The sequence below is a fragment of the Macrobrachium nipponense genome, chromosome 4 (genome assembly GCF_015104395.2).
Source record: "Macrobrachium nipponense isolate FS-2020 chromosome 4, ASM1510439v2, whole genome shotgun sequence".
Classification (NCBI taxonomy): Eukaryota; Metazoa; Arthropoda; class Malacostraca; order Decapoda; family Palaemonidae; genus Macrobrachium; species Macrobrachium nipponense.
The window spans coordinates 92696427-92718463 of record NC_061100.1 but is presented as its reverse complement, the minus strand read 5'-3'; the positions used below and the strand labels follow the sequence as shown (position 1 = coordinate 92718463).

Below are 22037 nucleotides of genomic sequence, written 5' to 3'. Positions count from 1 at the left end.
AGTTTATTTCATAAATTCACCATAAATCAAAATATTGTGTTAGAGACTTCCAATTTGTTGCAAAATAAATGTAAATGATTGAATATTACTAGAATGTAATAGTTTTAGCTTACAATTGCGTTTTTTGACCATTTCCGTTGAGTCAAAGTTGACCGAAGGTTGAAATTTTGGCACATTGTTATTTATATGAAAATATTTCAAAACTGATAAAAGCTACAACCATGGGTTGTTTTTAGTTGTATTCTACATGAGATTGCGCACATTTTCAAATATAAAACTTTATGTAACGGCTAGTTTAAATGGTGCAAACATTACGACAATCGGACGCAAAAATTTCTGATTTTTTCGGAAGAGTTACCACGCAGACGTAAGGAAAAAAATTTTTTTTTTTTCATAAATTCACCATAAATCAAAATATTGTGCTAGAGACTTCCAATTTGTTGCAAAATGAAGGTAAATGATAGAATATTACTGAAATGTAAGAGTTTTAGCTTACAATTGCGTTTTTTGAGTCAAAGTTGACCGAAGGTTGATATTTTGGCACATATCGTTATTTATATGAAAATATTTCAAAACTGATAAAAGCTACAACCAAAGGTTATTTTTAGTTGTATTCTACATGAAATTGCACACATTTCCTTATATAAAACTTTATGTAACGGCTAATTCAAAATGGTGCAAACATTACGAAAATCGTACTAAAAAATTTATGATTTTTTCGGAAGAGTTACTGCGCGGACATAAGGAAAAAGTTTTTTTCATAAATTCACCATAAATCAAAATATTGGGCTAGAGACTTCCAATTTTTTGCAAACTGAAGGTAAATGATTGAATATTACTAGAATATAAGAGTTTTAGCTTACAATTGGGTTTTTCGACCATTTCGGTAGAGTCAAAGTTGACCGAAGGTTGAAATTTTGGCACTTATTGTTATTTATATAAAAATATTTCAAAAATGATAAAATTTACAACCAGGAGTTGTTTCTTGTTGTATTCTACATAAAATTGCGCACATTTTCATATATAATAATCCATGTAACGGCTAATATAAAATGGTGCAAAAATTATGTCAAAGTGACGAAATAATTTCTGAGATGTGTCACTGATACTTTTTAGTGCGATAAGAAAGAAATTCGCGCTTGCGCGCCTGCGTAATGATTGTAAACAAAACAACACCTTGATCCGTGAACTCCCAGCATCCCCCAAGGCACGTGATTCAAAAGTTTTCGGTTGGTAGGCCTATAAGTATTTTTCCGCGAATTTTTAAAAAACTTTTCTATGTCGACGTAAAATACGTCCAATCGGCACCCGACAGACAATTTATCTCGACGTAAAATACGTCCAATAGGCGTTTAAGGGTTAATAACAATAACTGTGGAAAATTTCTTTCGATTAAACTTCTAAAAAGAATGATAAATTCTTCAAAATTTTCGCTTCTACAAACAGCTAACGATCATAATAATAAAATATAAGAAGCATCAACACGTGCTTGAACTGAAACTTAAAATTAGATGTTTTCCACGAACTCCGGTAATGAAATCAATGAGCAAAGAACAAAATTCCAAGAACTATAATGATCATAAATTGTAAACACTGACCTGTGTTAGCGAAAAAAGTTGGTTTACAGCTTTTAAGGCACAATAACATCATTGTTCTATAGTCTAAATTTAAAAAAAATTTTGAACTAGAACTTCAATTATACAATTAGTTCTCAACTTATATGTTTCCATGAACCTCGGTAATGAAATTAATATGCAAAGAATGAAATTCTTGGAGCTAGCTTAACATCATAAATCATAAGAAATGGCAAAGAGTGCTGGTAAAAAAAGATGATTTATGGCTTTTAATTCACAATAAAATCATTTTTCTACAGTCTAAACTAAGACATTTTAAAACTGGAACTTAAAATTATGCACTTGGATGAATCAATAAGCAAAGAATGAGGTTGATGAGCACCAGTTTGTTTACTGATCAACAAAGGAACGGCATCATGGTCCATGCATGTTTGGTAGAATTTAAACATGACCGTGGATATGCGCACAACCACTTCTTCTTCTTGCGGGTTTTTGACGTAGATAAACTGGAATTTAGCCTTCATTGTGGATAAGAGAAAGTGCCCTCTTATCCCAAGTCCATTCATACTCAATTACATGTGATAATGTTTATCATTACAACACAATACCCGACCATAAGACCAGCTAAAAGAGAATTCTTTGACATTAGTCTGGTCACCATGGAGCTCTAGTTAGACCATGGAAGGGTAACTCTTTGAGGACGAGACAGTGATTACACTATCAAAATCCTAAATATTTCCAAATTCCAGTATTTTTATATGAGGGGCATCTACTGTATACAGAGTTCAAGTAAAAGAAAAAAAATCTAAATGCCGAAATTGCATATAAAGCCAATTTAATTACCATTTTTGTAATCATAGCCAGGTTTGATTTTTTCAGGACAAAAAATACTATCCTGTAAAAGATCATTTTTGGACTTTAAGTAGCCTCACTACTAGGATCTTCAGGAACACGTAGTCCACAATCTACCTTAATTCTTCTAATTCTTGGGATGATACTGGAAGAGGATGAAACCTAGCATAAGCTCACTTAAATTTTGTCCAACTGAGTGCTTAAATAAGAAAATTAGGGTGTAATAAAATATGTGCGATACTATCAGAAATAAATTAATGGACCACTTTTTTATTATTATTAAACTGTGCCCTATGGGACGAGGGTACATGCAGTTTTGTAAAAAGCTAGCAAACTGTTCAGCTGAGAAGTTTTATATATCCATGGCATTTTTTCTAAGGTGACTAGTATAGAAATGCTACAGCCACGGCTGCAAGAGCAAAATAAACTGAAATCACTTCCACTAGATGTACTAAACTAAGTTGAAAAGATGACATGAGAACTAAATAAGACATAATACTAGTAGGAAAAAAAATTCAAATGCAAATCACACTACCAATACTGTTTATAAATAAATTTCAAAGCAAATCACACTAACACTACAGTATTGACATTTGCACCTTAACACGTTCTTCTGAAATAAAATACTCAGAGATGACATGGGATGAAGTGCGGACCCTATTCAGAGATTGACGGACATCCTTCACGAAAAGACTAGTCACTGTAAATGCCTACAAAAGACAGAAAGAATTATGATTACCACTGAAATCCTACTTGATATCAATTTACAATTTTAAGTACTATTTACAATGACCATCTCCTTAGAAATGAGCAAATAACTATCAACATGTGAGTACAATCTCATAACCAAAATCCAAAAACAGGCCAGGATAAAGTCATTTTATAATTACAGAATAATAATCTTTAAAAACTTTTCCATATTTTATGACCTGTATCCAAAATATTTAATTTTGTACTTAAAACCAACATTTGTAGTAAATATACGTATGACAGAAAAACTCATTGCACTTGTTAATTAGCATTTATGTATAAGTGAAAACTTCATATATTACAGACAGACACAAATCTTTTAACTCTTATATAATTTAATCCTAGCACACACTTACCTAATTTTAGCAAAAGCTCTCTAAAGCTACTTGATACCAGGCTCTATCCTTTTATCAGTTTATCAAAATTGTTAAATTTGTGAAGTTCAAGCCCAAACATAAATATACATAATGGCCATTTTCCCTCACATATATATATATAGTATATATACAGTAGTACCTCGAGATACGAAATTAATCCGTTCCGAGGCGCCCTTCGTATTATGAAGTTTTCGTATCTTGGACCACATTTTACATGTAAAATGGCTAATCCGTTCCAAGCCCTCCAAAATCACCCCAGTAAATTGTATTTCCAGGCCTAAAACACATGTTCTAGGGTTAAGACGCCGTCCGACGTAAGAAATATGACTCCATAAAGGCAAAATACTGTACATACTTGAGTAATATTCAACTGCATGCATGTAATGTTCAACCCCATTTTTACTGCATATATTAGGACTTTAGCATATGTCCCTTAGCAATAAGCCTAGCCTATGTTAGCGGTTGCTACTGTAGCCTAGTCTGTGATTCTGACATCTAAACCTGAGAGCTAAAAGCTTAGAATATGCCAATAAAATGCATAAATAATCAGTATGTACTCATTTCAAATAATTATTAATTAATCATTAACTATAATACTCAAACAAACAAACAAAAAAACCTTCCAATCGATTGTTTACATTCAGCTCTTACCCCGTCTTACCTCTTACGAGTACCAAACGAACGCCAAGCAATCACTTTTCCTAGCACATAGTAAGCCATAAATTTTTGTTAGTATCTCTCTTCAACTAATGAAACTACCAAACAGTATAATAACCATTCATTTCTATTCTTTATTCTATCTTTACCTAATGGAGATACCGAGTTACTGACAGCTATAATGAAACATACGTATACGTAACGTAATAATAAAACAGAAGAAGAATTCTAAAAAATACGTATTTGTTGGCAGTTTGATTTATTTTATATTTTATGACATCTAATTCACAATTTTTTTTATTAAATGTATTGCATGTACTCATTTCAAATAATTATTAAGTAACCATTAACTATAATAAACAAACAAAAAAAAGCTTCCAAACTTCTGTTTACATCCAGCACTTACGAGTATCGAACGATCGCCAAGCAATCACTTTACACAGTAAGCCATAAATTTTCATTATCTCTCTTTAACTACTGAAACTACCAAACAGTATAATAACCATTCATTTCTATTCTTTATTCTATCTTTACCTAATGTTTTTTTTTTATTAAATGTATTGCATGAATAAGTTTTTCAATTTACAGCATCCATTTACCAATAGAATACTTCAAGCACAAGGGGTAGATGCTGACCAATAGGAGAGCAGGACCTTATGGGGTGACTAGCATCAGGAACCAATGGGAGAGCGGGAGGATGGTGGCGAGTTTACTCAGTTGGCGGCGCGGGAGTTTTAAAATTGTTCTCGGTGGTCCGGGCGAATCTCAGGACTTTACAGCAACAACCTTTTGTATCTTGAAAACTTCGTATGTAGAGTTGTAAAATTTTTTGTATTTGCTTTCGTATCTCGAGTTTTTTGTAAGTTGAGCCTTTCGTATGTCGAGGTACCACTGTATATATATATATATATATATATATATATATATATATATATATATATATATATATATATATATATATATATATATATATATTCACTAGTATTTTTAATTTCCATTCCACAAGAAGTCATTTTTCCTCAAACAATCTTTTTTGTTTTTTAATCATTTTTGCACTTTACTTTCATCTCATGTTAAGTATTAAGTATTTTACGTATTCATCTAAATCACAAGGGACATCATAAACTATCACTCACATTCTTGATCTACTTTAAAATCAATTGCCTCAATTTCAGAAATTATGTACAACTATCCAACAATGCAGTGTTATTCTACATAATGAAAAAAAACAGTAAACAAGTTGCCACACATTACTATGGGAAAGGTCAATTATTCCTTATTACTTATATAAATGCCAAAGAATGTGTTGAACGAATCTATGTACTACAGTGCTTTCAAATAATCAAAATACCATTCCTTTCAATGCTTTGCATTACAACTTGTGTTTCATTAAAACATCTAACCTTAGACTCCCATACCGCGCTACCCTTATAACACTAATGTAACAATACAATTTAAGATTCTCTGTTACTTTACTTACATAATAAAGTTAACTGAAAATTTTTAGCTACTACAAGGAGGATTCCTGAGCAGTAGAGGGGACTGCAACAAGTTTTAATGGCTTACCAAGCACTCAGTGCTCCTCAGAGAGATCAGGCCTGTCAATCTCATAAGGCTTAGGATTGTCCACTGGGAATACCATTGGATGCTGTTGTGGCCAGGGAGGAGATTCAAGGGTTATAATTGGTGAAGGGTAGGCAGTGACAAATCTTTCAACATGCTGAGGTACTACCTCAAATGACTCTGATACCATATTCCATTTAACACTCGACGTAGGAGATCATCTATATATAGAGTTTTGCACAGCATGCCTTAGACACTACTCCCATTACATTTGGTCACTTTCCATGTACAGTATTTGTTCTACTTCTTTACCTTCACAGTTACCATCAAATTTGCTTTTGCTGTATAGTGCAGAAGCAGCACATGGGCAAAATCATCCAGCCAAAGCTTTTCCAGCTTGTGATGTCCACCTTCTGAAGATTTTTAATGCACCTAAATACCACATCCATCCATATACCATCAAATATTCTCTAGCTATAGTGCGGAAGGAGAAGAAGCATTGACACTGTGTAGTCTACACATTGAGAGGAAAAAAGATTTTATATGACTGACTAATATCCAGACATAAAAACGAAGTCTTCTTTCTATATTCATAAAACCAAGGTATGTCATGTGAATATCATTTTGTGGGTTGCGCCCCCTCCTACTTAGTGCCCACCAGGTCCAGCTAACCTTTATTCATACCTTGACCTCAGGGCTTGAGTAACTGCTGCCTTGTAGGCTGACAGCTCTTTAAAGTATAGACTAGATCCAAAAACAAAAACTCTTTCTAATGGAATGGTAGTGCTTGTCTCCCCAGCTTATTTATCTTTGGACTACTAGTGGATGACTTTCCTGAAAAATCAATAAGCAATGGCAGATATCACTAGCCTTCATCAGGTAGGATCTGCACTATACAAGAAACTAGTTACCCTTTATGGACTGAAAACAGGAAACTGGAAAGTAACAGAAATAAAAGTAATTCATGAGAATGGTCCAACTCACTCCAATCAACAGCTCCTTGCCCCACAGCACACATAACAATAAAGTAACAAGATAGTCTAAGGACAAACAGACGCACAAGAACAAATAACGTGCTTCCAACTTTTTAGGAAGATATAATCAATGGTATACTGTGACTTGAATAGTACATGGTCAATTAGCAATTAATATAATACCATATCTAATTCAAAGGCATTATATAACTTTGACTTCCTACAATGGTTAGTATTCTCAATTAATTCTGGATTGGTAATTTCAAACAATGGGCAGCCTAAATAAGCACTGATATTAAACTTAAACTGAAAATCAAAGTATGACTATACATTGGTCTAGTGCAGTCTGTATTGATAACCAGGTGTGAGCATGGGCGCCCGCACATAGAGGCAAGAGGGGGCACTTGCGGCCCCCCCTGGAATCGTGGAAAAATTTATATATATATATATATATATATATATATATATATATATATATATATATATATATATATATATATATATATATATATATTACATTTAGTACACTTAACTACACCACTTTGTTTTCCCTTCCATTTTACAATATATTCTTTCAGTTTAGGTAAATTAAAGGCATCAGTATAGTATAATATTTGTACCTATATAGGTAGTACATAACTGCATAGTTCTTTCCAGAAATATCTGAATTCAGCTGAACAGTATATGAAACTATTGAAAAGTCAATGTAATATCAAATTTTTCCTTTATCACATCTTGCTCCACTTACATATATTATTGGCATCACATTTCCACTGCATATTATATATATGTATATATATATGTATATATATATATAGATGGATATATTAAGTATATATATAGTATATAGTATATATATATTTTGCCCCTCTTGGAAAATATGCTGCAGGCACCCATGGCTGTGAGTGACAGTATGAAAGGATAGAAAACCTGTATGTGACAGATTATTAGGAGTAAGATGGTTAGATAGTGAGAAGTTATTCTATAAAGGATATTACAGAAGTAACACAGATTAAAATGCACTGCCATGAAACAAAAAATGAGGGAAAGCCAAACAAAAAAAAATGTCAAAACTAACTTTGTAATGAATAATTTTTACAGAACTTTGCACTATCATTTTATTCACGAACCTTTTTACTCTTAACTATCTGCATGCAAAAGCAGTTATTGATATATACAAATTTTAGAGATAATTTATTTAGTGGTCTCATATATCTTACTACAGTTTAAAACTTGATAATTCTCTCCTCATTTCTACAGATCAAGTCAGAATAACATTGCAAATCTAATAGTAATTTGCATTTTTCATGAGTAAGTAGCTCTTCTTAACGATTCTTTTTCTAAAAAATCCTTCCATTCCATACAGCCATTAAAAATTTTGCAAATCACTGTCAACCATATAGTAATTAACAACCAATTCGTTCTTACAAGAACTTTCACAATATTAGAAAGCACAAGGTAATACTTATAAACAGATGCTTCATAAAAAATAAGTCATCTCATAGGTAACCTTGAATGTTTTAAATAACTACAAGCTAACATTTAAAAGCTGTAATGTACGCCATAAATTATCTAATTTACAATGAGCATTTGAATTAAAAAAAAAATATTTTCAACCTGACTTAAGCATCATCAAAGCAACTTGTAAAAGCCTACAAATTATTGAACTGTGAAACAAGAATCTCACAAGTTATGTACCTTTGCTCGTTTCAAGGAAACCTGACCTTCACGAATGGCAATGCTGCAGTAAGAAGTACAGTCCATAGCAAACTGTAAATGGCTAACAAGCCCCATATAGGACATTGCCTGGGATAAACAATGATTGGGTAAGGTATATGATAAAGTATCCATAAAAAGAAAATAAATCAATGAAAAGCAAGATGTCTTAAAATATGCAGAGTATTGAGTGATCTTCCTTAATCACTTTTTAACATAAAACTATGCCATTTTTCTAACATTATACGTATAAATCCAGTCTGTAAGAATGGGCAGTTTAGCTGTTGCCATGATTATTATTGTAATGAATTTTCTGTACCTATATTATTACGTAGCAACATTTTCTTATGCAGTTTTATTAATAAAAGAATAGCATCTCTGAAATGAAATCTAGTCACTCATATTACTTTTATCTTATACACAAAATTGCTTGAATTGGTAGCCATGTGGCTACTGAATTATGTATAACTTTGGTATATATGAATCTAAAAAATGATTGAGATGTTATGTGGAAGATGTTGAGGATGTAAACTATATACTGTGATGTGGAAGTGTGGTGGATGTATTGTGAAATTGGTGGTAATTTGTTGGGAATATAAGCTTTTATCAGAAATGAAAACTGACTTTTGTCTACATGAATATCCAATATTTTTGTGGATAAAGTGTGGTAAAAATCAGGGAGAGGATAGGAGCTGTAGGTGAAAGAATGTGGGATAGTAATTATTAAGTAGCTGAGCTATACCACTAAGCTAATTTATTTAGATATATAAAGATCAGGAAAAGGGTAAAAGATAGAGGTGAGAGTTTGTGGGACAGTACTTATTAGTACAGCCAGTCCACCAAGCTAACTTATTTAGATATCACTGGGCTGGAACAAAGGATTTGTATCTATTTTTTATTAATAAAGTTTAGATTTCATTGATTAAACCTTATAATTGGGCTGATTGAAAATGAAGTAGATTCTTATTAAATTTCTCAAATTGGTTCATTTCTAAAACTAAACATTCATTATTGATTAATTTTGGATATTCACATAAAAACGTTTAACTGCTATTGTTACTTTACATAATGCACATCTAGGGATTGGATTGTGTGCTACACATCACCTATCCATGGGTCAAATAGAGTGGCCAACTCTATAATCAAGTCAAAATTACTTGTCATTATTTCTAATATGATGACTTTAAATTCTAACATTGGGCTTGATCTGTTTCAAATTATTATTATGAGGACCATTATTCCATATACATATGTACGTACTCTACAACTTACTAATTATAATTTAATATCTTTGGAGATATTAAATAAACTCACAGAAATATCTGCATCAGATCTTTAAATAGTACTTTGGCTGCTATATCTGCTGCTTCATTTCCTACACTTTTACCATCTTCATATAAAACCATCTTCATATGAAACAAAAATTTAATTAATTCTGCAAAGATATTTCTGGATTATACAATGAGCTGTGAATGGCATATGGAATTGCTGATGTTTAGTGATGATTGATGGTTAATGGTGAGACATAAGTCACTACTTAGATCATGAATGAGTTTGAAGCTGTCTGTAAGCAGAGAGAGCTGAAAGTGAATCGAAATGAAGGTAAATGGACATCAGCAAATGGAGTAATCAATACTAACACGGTGTCTGCAATGAGAGCCTTTGTTATGAAAGGTAGTAGGATAAGAGATGAGATAATATAAATTTTCATAATAAAATTAATTTGTATTTGGATACTTGCCTACTGTTAAAGTTAGCTGTATCTCCACACCGATTAGGCAAGTCGGCATTCAATCAAAAAATCGATTGGCTGATTGGATGACTGTCTAGTTTATTTGCTCTCCACCAGGTGTGTTTGGAATGTTTTAGCTCATCAGAATTCTCTCTGACAGCCCACTAAGATGTGGGAAGGCTGGGTGGAGCCTACTTTAACAGTAGGTAAGCATCCAAATAATAAATTTTATTATGAAAATTTATATTATTTCAGATGAATCTTACCTCCTGTTAGAGTTAACTTATTCCCACATTAAAAAGTGGACAGTGGTTAGTACAGGTAGCTAAAAATCTGTTTAGCCAATCAAACTAAAGGTTTCTTGAATGAAACCTAGAACATTCTTACCTGATCCAGAATCCTTTCTGGATTTTACTACCACCAGAAGTTGGATTCCATTCAGGGAGCAAGGCTCTCACATGTGCAGCAAAGAGCAGCCTTGCAAAGAAGACCACTACAATTCAGCCAGAATGAAACAGAAGCGGTGTGAGGGGTCCCCTGTGCCTGGGTCCAAAAACCCTATAAAACAACAGTCACTAAAAATAAATACCTTTATGATATAAAGGTACACTCCTATACAAAACTGGTACGTACTTTCATGCTCCTAAAAATATTAACACCCGGGATTTAAACAAAAGAGCCTAATGGATTACCCTTTCTTTGGTTCAGGAAAAGACTACCCACTAGTGGTGGATTAAGGGCTTTACTGTTTACAAACACGATTCTGAATACTTAAGGTAGTGAGGAGGTAAAATGCAAATTGCACTTCTACTGTGCCACATCAATCCTATCCGTAAGCGACAAATTGACATAACACTAAATGAAGTTACAACTCCTCCTCACATTATGAATGTTTATCTTCAATAAGATATAGAATTAGTTCTCATGCACTAGCCTAACCCTCTTACGCCGAAGCGGTAAAAAAAAAAATTGTCTCCCGAGTGCCAGAAGTGTTTCAGAGTGAGCGCGGAAGCGGAAAAAATATTTTTTTCAAAAAATCACAGCGCGCTTAGTTTTCAAGATTAAGAGTTCATTTTTGGCTCCTTTTTTTGTCATTGGCTGAAGTTTAGTATGCAACCATCAGAAATGAAAAAAATTATCATTATCATATATAAATAATGCGATATATGAAAGCACAAAGACGAAATTTCATATATAATTGTATTCAAATCGCGCTGTGCGAAAAACGGTTAAAGGTAACAAGTTACTTTTTTTCGTTGTAATGTACACTAAATTGCAATCATTTTGGTATATAACACATTGTAAAACAATAAAAGCAACACAGAGAAAATATTATCAAAAATAATGCATGAATTCGTAACGCGCGGACGTAAACAAATATTTTTTTCAAAAATTCACCAGAAATCTAAATATTGTCCTAGAGACTTCCAATTTCTTTCAAAAGGAAGACAAATGATTGAATATTACTATACTGTAAGAGTATTAGCTTAAAATTGCAGTTTTCGACCATATCTGACGAGTTAAAGTTGACCAAATGTCGAATTTTTTATATAAATATATTTTTTATATGCAATTATTTCGGAAATAAGAAAAGCTACAACCTTCAAATATTTTTCGTATTATTCTACATGGAATTCCGCACATTTTCATATATAAAACACTATGAAATGCCTAATATGAAATGGAGCAAATATTCCGAGAATGGTACGTACGCATTTCGGAGATTTGTGGCGGAGAATTCGCGTGCGGAGGGAAGGAAAGATTTTTTTTTAAATTCACCATAAATCTAAATATTTTGCTAGAGACTTCGAATATGTTTCAAGATGAAGATAAATGACTGAATATTACTAGACTGTAAGAGTTTTAGCTTACAATTGCGTTTTTCGACCATTTCGGTAGAGTCAAAGTTGACCGAACGTGGTTTTTTTTTCTATTTATCGTGATTTATATGCAAATATTTCAAAAATGAGAAAAGCTACAACCTTCAATTATTTTTTGTTGTATTCTACATGAAATTGCGCACATTTTCATATATAAAACTTTATGCAACGGCTAATTTAAAATGGTGCAAACATTACCACAATTGCACGTATGATTTTTTCGGAATAGTTACCGCGCGGACGTAAAGAAAATGTTATTTTTTTCATAATTTCACCATAAATCGAAATATTGTGCTAGAGACTTCCAATTTGTTGCAAAATGAAGTTAAATGCTTGAATATTACTAGAATATAAGAGTTTTAGCTTACAATTGCGTTTTTCGACCATTTCGGTAGAGTCAAAGTTGACCAAAGGTTGAAATTTTGGCAATTATCGTTATTTATATGAAAATATCTCAAAACTGATAAAAGCTACAACCATGGGTTGTTTTTAGATGTATTGTGCATGAAATTGCACACATTTCCATATATAAAACTTTATATAACGGCTAATTTTAAAATGGTGCAAACATTACCACAATCGCATGTATGATTTTTTTCGGAAGAGTTACCGCGCGGACGTAAGGAAAAAGTTTTTCATAAATTCACCATAAATCAAAATATTGTGCTAGAGACTTCCAATTAGTTGCAAAATTAAGGTAAATGATCGAATATTACTAAAATATAAGAGTTTTAGCTTACAATTGCGTTTTTCGACCATTTCGGTAGAGTCAAAGTTGACCGAAGGTTGAAATTTTGGCAATTATAGTTATTTATATGAAAATATCTCAAAACTGATGAAAGCTACAATCATGAGTATTTTATTGTTGTATTCTACATAAATGCGCACATTTTCATATATAATACTTCATGTAATGGCTAATTTACAATGATACAAAAATTATGTCAAAGTGACGAAATAATTTCCGAGATGTGTCACAGATACTTTTTAGTGTGGCAAGAAAGAAATTCGCGCTTGCGCGCCTGCGTAATGATTGTAAACAAAACAACACCTTGATCCGTGAACTTCCAGCATCCCCCAAGGCGCGTGATTCAAAAGTTTTAGGCTGGTAGGCCTACAAGTATTTTTCCGCGAATTTAAAAAAAAAATTTTGTAAGTTGACGTAAAATACGTCCAGTCGGCACACGGAGACAAAAAATGTCGACGTAAAATACGTCCAGTCGGCGTAAGAGGGCTAATCAAATACATCACAGAGGACCTTTTGCTCTTTGACAAAGATGTTCTGGGTTTCTAAAAAAACACAAAAGAAAAGGTTAGTTTTGCCTCTTCCAGGCTTAACCTTCAACAAATACATTCTACGTTTTCCAAAATCACCAAAAAAGTTAACTTTGCCTCCTCCAGGCTTAACCATTGGCAAAGACAGCTAGGTTTTCTAAAACCACAAAATAAAAGGTTAATTTTGCCACTTTCAGGCTTAACCTTTGACAACGACATCTAGGTTTCCTAAAACCACAAAACAAGAGGTTAACTTTGCCTCTTCCAGGATTAACCTTTGACAAAGATGTTCTAGGTTTCTAAAAGGTTAACAAAGATGTTCTAGGTTTCTAAAATGATAACTACCTCTTCCAGGCTTAACCTATCCAATTAAGTTTTAATTGCCCCGACAGGACAGAGAAGCATTTCCTCTTCATCCCAACTAAGAAAGTTACATTGGAATTCTTAAAATTCATTGTAAAACGTAGCCTTAACATCCACCTCAGCTCTAAGACAGAAAGATGAAGTAGCATTCCCTGTACAACTGCTTAAAGAAGGGCATTGGTAATAAATTTACTCATTAACTGCCAATAGTGCTAAATAAAAGGTGTCACAGTAAATAATTCAGATAAACTTTAGACCTTCATCTAAACTCCAGAGAGAGACTGATATAGAGATGAAGGGGTTTCAATCTCAACATCTTATGGTGCTGATCCTCAGCGAGATTTAAAAGCACATGATGCAATACCAAGGAAAGTACGTGTATAGAACAATAACTCTGAAAGTACACCGAAAAAGTCTTACTATCTCTAAAAAAGCAGAAAAACATTTTTGCCTACAAGATTCCAGATGCTGAAAATTCCTTTAGAATGGCTACCTCTGCAATACACAGACCGCTGCTTCTGATACAAGACCATGGTTGTTTTCCACTTGAATAAGGATAGATCCTACGATAACTTAAAATCCCCTTTTGGGGAGGGGACATTCTAACATCTCCAAGCAGTTAAGGAGATGCATAAGTTAGTGAAAGTGCATGGAATTGTGCATTAGATGAGTTGATTTCCTCATACTGGAAGAGTAAGAGACATCTACCGAGAATGCTAAAAATTCTGAGAATCATTTGCTCTGAGGCATACAAGGGGTCTACAAGAGACACTAAGCAATTCTTGAACTTGAAAGTCGCTCAACAGTGTTTAGAGTAGATATTATGAGTCTGAAACATCCACTGCTCAAGCTAGAGGGCCATCAAAATAGTAATAATCGTCTGGGTGTACCTGTCCATCTGCATGCTAGTAAGTCTAAATGAGTGCTCCTCAAATCCCACAGCAACTGCCGAACTTATGGATATAAAGGTCAGCTGTAGGTAATTTGTGTTATCTGAATCCACAAACGCCAAAATACTGTCCTTCCATAGAATGAAAGATCAAACCAGTAGTATTATGTTGTTCATTTCACTCAAAGCAGCAAACTTCCCACAAAGACTGTGTCGAACCAGGGATAAACCTAGGAGGCATCTCTGATGGTTTTTCCACTCCCCTGACATCTAGAAAGTTTTACCAGGTGTAGAGTTGACCATTATATTTGTATGGAAGTTTACAGACACTAGCTAAAACTCTCTCTGTTTTGTGTTGCACGACAAATGAAAAAACAAACCCTGACTTCAGCTTAAGAACAAACTGGACAACTCTTGGTGACAGAGTCCTTCCTACAGAACCTGGAGACAAAGATGGTTCTGGATTAATTACAAATTTAATGAATGTTAGGTGTAAGTCGTAATTTCTTACGCCAAAACTTGAACATTAACCTAGCTTAATTATCTGATAAAATCCCCAGTGAAGCCATGTTTCCTCATAAAGAAAGCCCTTACCATATAGGAGCTTCCTTCAGGCCTAAACTTCTCCAAGCAGCAAGTGCCTATTCATCTTTGACAGACAATCCTGCAGAATTAAGTCTCATTCCCAAATCACTAGATAAGAATGAGGATTTAGAGAATTAAAAATCATAATGCATTGAAAATGGGTCAGGTGAAGCAACAGGTTGTTGGCCTTTGGAATACTGTTGACAGAGTTGGCCAATTTGAACCAGTGATTCACTGAAAAAGATTCTTGCTCCTGGAGTCAACACCATCTACCAGTGGGCAACAAAAACCCTAACAATACTCATAGAGGCAGTGTATACTAACCCAAACAAAGCTTACAGAACAGTAATACCTTCTTGTAAATAAATCTAGAAGGAACTTGTGTACTATGGATGAACAGGTAAGAGGAATACGTTTCTGCTTGTCTACCACAAGTCTGACCATTCTTCGTTAAGGTACTAAAACCATGCTTAGAAAACCAAAATGTATGTGGACAGACACTTCCTGTTATGCAGTCTCAAACTGTCCAAGAATGACTGCCTATATTCAAATGCTTATGGAGCTAGGAAAGACAGGTAAAATCCTGGTGAATTACTGCCTGATCCATTTATTCTCTCTATATACAACCGCCTACTAAAAAGAGAGACTTCTGCTGATGAAGACAAAGGAACAGCTATAAGTAGGAGATTAAACAAGTGGAGGACAAAGAGAAAAATTCATAACGCCCCTTCATCTCCACCAAGTAAGGTACTGGTCCCAAGTCTCTATAAGCATGCCAAGAGGTTGCAACTGTCCATCCACCAGAACCTGAGGTCTGCACTTATCCCCGAAAGGTTTAAAACAAGACTTCCAAACAGAGTTAGTGTAAGCATGAGGACATTACCCTGCAGAATCAGAAATGAGTTAACTCTCTTCCTCACTAAACTCCTGCTGGCGCCAAACCCTTAAAGCTGGCTTCACAAACTCGCTGGGTTGGAGCCTCCACTACTCTAAGCTGATGCAAAGAAGAGACAACATACTGAGTTAAAGGATAGAACTCAACAAGCTGGACTGAGATTCCATCAGCATGTCCAAAGCACTTGTCAGTCTCGAGTTTGTCTCCCTACAGGAGAGAAAGAAACCAAACCTCCTACTAAAGATGGTTAAAGCACCAATAAGCATTTGAATTCCGAGAGGTGGTCTCTAGCTCTTTGCGACTTCATAAGAAACAAGAAGACAAGTCACAGAAGACCTAAAGGGAGTTTGTGCGTCTGAGAACAAGAAAAGTTACGACAGGCACTATAATAGAAGGAGAAAGATTAGGTTCTCTTCGTAAAATATTTAAAGGGTGCTGAAATATGCTATGACAAGCGAGACATTTTCTATGTGGCCTCTTTTTCTCAACTAAACAAAGATACAGCAAAGTGTAACGTTGCAACAAACGCTGACCAAACCGTAGGAGTTTCTCCAATTCAAATTCCTCTTCTGCCAGAGGGTGACAGGAGGGGACAGCTGTCAATAAGGGGTAAACAAAAGAGCCTAAATGATAACTCTTTCTTTGCAACACCTGACGACAGAAAGTGACACTTGTCGATAGAAAGTGACAGCGGCCGAGTATTGTATTGCCTCCACGACTCAATGAGAGGGAGACAATGTATTGCCTCCACGACTCGATGAGAGGGAGACATTGTATTGCCTCCACGACTCGATGAGAGGGAGACGTTGTATTGCCTTCAAGAATCGATGAGAGGGAGACATTGTATTGCCTCCACGACTCGATGAAAGGGAGAGTGTCTTAAGCAGCTCATAGACTCAGCTATGTCCACACAAGTCAACTGAGGGAAAGAAAACAAGGCACAAAAGAAAATGGGAAAATTTGGGGGCGAGGAAGGGGAGTTATGAAGTTTCTCCCACCTCGTCAGAAAGCAAATCAACATACTGTATATTTCCATGTATAAGATGACTTTTAGATAAGACAAGGCCAAAAATTAGGTTGTTACACTGACATATATCCAATTGCAAAAGTCAAATAATATGTATTGAGAGTAATGATAATCTTAATCAAAGCTGTTTTACTTTAATCATATTGTATGTATTATCATATCACAATATATATGAACAAAGCGATGATGCGCCATTTACATTCTGGTTTTGTTTACAGCCTTAAAATAATCAGCTGATTGCTTTTACTGATATCATCACTGTCTTTAGTTGCCAAATGGAACTTAATTCAGAGATACATTCCTTTTGCAAATTATCAAAGCTGGGTTTAACAAAGATGATTCTATATCATGCTTTTCATATGTTGCCTAGAAGGGAAACCATTATTTTGTTTACGTTTCATTGCCATTCTCAAACAACCACTAATAATAGCAGTACAATAATGGATGATAATTATCATACCCAATTATCGTTCATATGACTGAATTGTTCGACAGTTACAAACAGATTTGCTTGCTGCCTCACTTGATGTTTGCTGTGTTTTGTTATAAAAGCACGGGGGAACGTGAAAATAGAAAGTGTCATAAATCATTTTAAAAATGCTATGGATAGTACCAAAGATGATTTGTATAATATCAACGACAAAGCCAAAGTCAACTCGCCAGAACCAGACCGGAATCCTTATGATGGTGGCACATGTGATCAATCCTGTGATATGTATGAGAAACTTTTAATGAAAAATTAATATCAACTTATCCTAAATGTTATTACTACCATAATTATACAACCATTGAAACTTCTAAAAAGTTACCGAAAGATAAAGGTTGCTGTGAGTGCAACCGTAACTCGATGTTTACATATTCTAAGCTGGGATCGCATAGATAAAAGTTGGTTTCATTGATTTAGAATTATTCCTCAATTAGGGTATTAGTTATAAAGATATGCCAATAGTATATAAGGTAAAATGGTATTATTACTTTTATTATCAGTTTATTTCATAAAGTGAATCTTCGCGTGTGTTGGTGGCTAGGCTATAGCGCCGAGGCTAGCCTATCGATCCACATTGTAGAATTCAAGGTTTGATTTTTAGAATTTTAGTATAAGACAACACCCAATTTTTAGGGATGAAATGACAAGGGTTGACTACTGCGGAAGACGAAACATCAGGAATAGGAGCAAAGCCCTCCCAAGTAGGAAGAGTGGAGACTCTCCGATGTTCCCTCTTACCATAAAACTTCCTCCACTGCTCCTTAGGCCATGCCCGGCATTCCGTACAAGGATTTGTAATCGTACAAAAATTCGAACGACACCTACTGCATGTGATGTGAGGGTCTGTCTCTGTCGAAGCCAAAAAACGAGAAAATGGAAACCCAGGAACTCTGGGGCACATACGCTGATGTCTAGAAGTAGCAGAAGAAGCCATAATACCAGTTAAAAAAAAAAAAAAAAAAACACACACACACACACTAAGAGAAACGAAACGGGCAATGAACCGGGAAAAAGGCCAAGAGAGGAAAACACAACTCTCGCCCAGGCGGTTAAAAAAAGACTGGCGTAGATGATCAGCGTTTGACCACTCTTCACCCAATCTACGCATGTGTTGCCAAATATCACAAGATTCCTTGCTTTCATCTGTTTTTTAACTGGATCCAACTAGGTGCTAGAAATTATCCTATTGTTAAGACCGAGGGTTTGTTCGCTTATGAACAATTTGTGGATTTAAAGGTCGTCTTATACATGGAAATATACTGTACTTGAAAGCATTAATCTAGGGGGTAGTAAGAGATCTGCTGATAACCAAAGAAAATGCATGAAAAGAATGAACAAGTGCATTTCGATGAAGAACGAGGAATAGGGTAGCAGACGAGAATTTAGAATAGCCAAAACGTGAGATTGGTTAAACCCAATATCAGAACACAGTATGTAAAACTCGCTATAGACACATTATTATTTCAATAAAACTGTCTATACCTACATTATATATCATTAATGTTATGCATGCTAACACCTCAAACTAAGTACTGATGACAGCAGAATGCATATATGGAGCAAATAGTAACATTTACCAAAACGGTCCTTAGGTGAACACATTAAAGGAGATTCAGACCGTGAAAAGGGCAAAGTTCCTTGGTAGCTGACACATCCCAAAGGGACACTACCATTGGGCAATCCAAGGCTCAGGCTACATACAGACACAGGCACCAACACCTTACCTCTAACAGGAGAACATGAAAAAGAGCACACATGGAGGGAACTCAGTTTAACTTGTATTAGAACTTAAAATAAGTTTAGTGCCATGTTCTAACTTCTCGATATACTTTTCCTGAACCAAATGGGAAGAAGAAGGCATAGCCACAAAGGTATCAATACTAGCACTACCAAAATGCCTAGCATGAGTAGGGATAGCTGCAGATAAAAGGACACTAGGTAGGCTAGAACTGACAGGTTTAAGTTCTGATCTAACTAATTGCTTTTGCAATCTATCAGTTTCCCTTCTTCTTATATCTGGCATATTCAGGCTTAAAGTCCTCAGAACAATCCCCTACATTCTTCACATTTAGCTCCAAGATTACACTCTGTACCCCTGCAACCAGTACAAACTGAATGTTGATCTACTTCACATTCCAATATCCTGCTTACATCCTGTAAAACAGCCAAACTTCATAGAATACCAACAATTGCCTAACTGCAACGGTGGCAGGGAGAATTCTGATAAGCTAAAACATTCGAAACACACCTGGTGGAGAGCAGGTAAACTAGAGTCATCTGGGCAGCTATTTGATTTTTTGTTTGAATGCAGACTCGCCTAATCAGCGCAAAAATATAGCTAACTTTAACAGTATGTAAGATTCATCTGAAATAAATCATTATGCTACATATTGTGCACTAAAGACAGCTCTGCATAAGGTAAGGGAGAAAAGCAATTGAGTCTGTATGGAAGTTAAAAGTTAGAAAGTACACATGAGGAATTCTCAACCAAAGAAGGTGGATATCCAGTAGCAGTATGCTTGCTTGCACTCATAACCCTTTATACCTCAATATGAATAAGTTTGGTACCTATTCTACTCTCCTCTAAAATATTCAGCAAATGGTCTATAAAACTTGGTCTGATTCTCCCTATTCTGCTCATTTCTTCAAATCTTCACTGCAATGTTTACATATGCCTTAATTTCAAAGATGGGGTTTGTGCTTAATGTAATAATAATACACATACAGCAGACTTCTACACTTTGAAAATCCTCTCTGAGATGTCACTTGCTTCATAATTTTTTTCCAACTTCTATATTCTCCAGTTTTGGTCTCCCCCCACACCCCCCTGATTTCACCGAGTGCTAATTTCTTAAAATACATTACTACTTGCCATGTTGGTAGGTCATTGTCTTGGACATGTAAATACATACACAGGGGGTCCAATTTGCCCAAACCTGATAAAGAGTAAATGAGAATCTTGTTTTTCTTTTATTAAACAGACTGAACAAGAAATCTAATGTCAGTCCTTTTCAATTAATTTTTTGCCTCAAAGGATCTGTAGCTCTCTAAATTAGGTATAAAACTCAAGCCTCTCATCTTTCAGTCATATCTTTTTTCCTCTATTAAAATACTCCTGATACTGCTTTTATACAACTTTAATTATTTATCCTGTTACAAAATCTCTCCTCACAATGGTTCATAAACTTTTGTACCTTCAAAGGTTGGCAGGAACTAGTCCTAATTGCAAAACTCCAAAATTCTACAATGACTAAATGAAGGAACTGGCTTTTGTGCTTTGTTGTTTGTTCATTTTAATCAATGAATAATGCATGTCCTTTCATCCATTGGTTGCACCTATCTCAGTTGCTAACTGAATGTCTAGGATCAATCATCTTTCTAGTCATCAGTATGATTTCTGTAAGGTGGGTTGACACCTTATTTGAAAACTAAAGATAAGGTCTTTCAACAATTAACTTTGTGTATGGAAAATATTTTGCTCAAATAACTGATCCTTATCTATACCAAGAATTTGGGCTTAAATTGTAGATAAACTTCTCTAATTTTATCTGCCTCAACAACTATCAATGTGAGTGCTCAAAGTTGGCAAACAATCACTTTTTACTTTTTAATATTCCCTTACTACTGGCTTTTACCCTCCTCTTTCTCTAATTATGAACTCATGTTAGTCCTTATCATAACTCTCTCATTGTGGTAACTTCATGACATTTAACGTTTGCTCTCCTAAAACTACCAATCCCAGCATCAGCACTGGCTAAGTTGACACCCAAAAGAGCTCCCTTTCATCCAGTTAACTCATATCCTGTGCAGAATGATGAACAAAATAAATTTTTATCATTATTATTATTCAAAATAAGCAAGAAATTCTATGGAGAAAGCCTAAATGTCCATTACCTTGCAAAGCAACTTCTCCTAATAAGACAAAGGTCATGTACTGGCAGTCCCTGGTTATAACGATGGACTCGGTTAATGGCAATCAGTGATTTATGGTGTCATAATGCGCCATGTTCCAGTTATCGGTACCATAAGGAGCCAATAATAGAGTTATAGTGCCAAAACATACCTAACTATGTAGGCCATTCCATAGCTTTGCAGAGAAAAAACAACAAAATTTCTACACCAGCTGCTATGATCAGACATTCTTTTTCTATTCAGATCTTTTTAACCACCAGGCCTTGTCTACATAACATAACCATGATCAATTTGCTTCCACAATAAAGAGGACTTATATTGAAGCATCTTTCCATAAAATCTGACAAACATTATTAAAATAAAATAAGGAAGTACTACTAAGCTTTTCTCGAGATACTAAACTACACAATACAGTACTCTGGCCTGAGAACACTGCTACTGCAATAATGAGTATAAATTAGAGGAGTTTGACAGCAATATCATGGCATAAGGTAAAAGTATTGAAGGTCATTAAAAAAAATATGGGTAC

The 22037-nt window shown here is 34.7% G+C and overlaps 1 protein-coding gene across 10 annotated transcripts in view; it reads right to left on the bottom strand.

Moving 5' to 3' along the window:
• The window catches only part of LOC135211019 (ATP-binding cassette sub-family C member 5-like), an 818851-nt gene that overhangs the window by 539409 nt on the left and 257405 nt on the right, over positions 1–22037 (bottom strand). The window contains exon 12 of one of the 10 annotated variants that reach the window (XM_064244047.1): positions 8446–8553. The exons of 8 other annotated variants lie outside the window; for them this stretch is intronic. In XM_064244047.1, the coding sequence (XP_064100117.1) occupies positions 8446–8553 (108 nt within the window). Of the gene's footprint in view, positions 1–3025; positions 3137–8445; positions 8554–22037 lie in introns of all 10 variants that reach the window. One more of the 10 variants, XM_064244045.1, reaches the window with a different exon arrangement.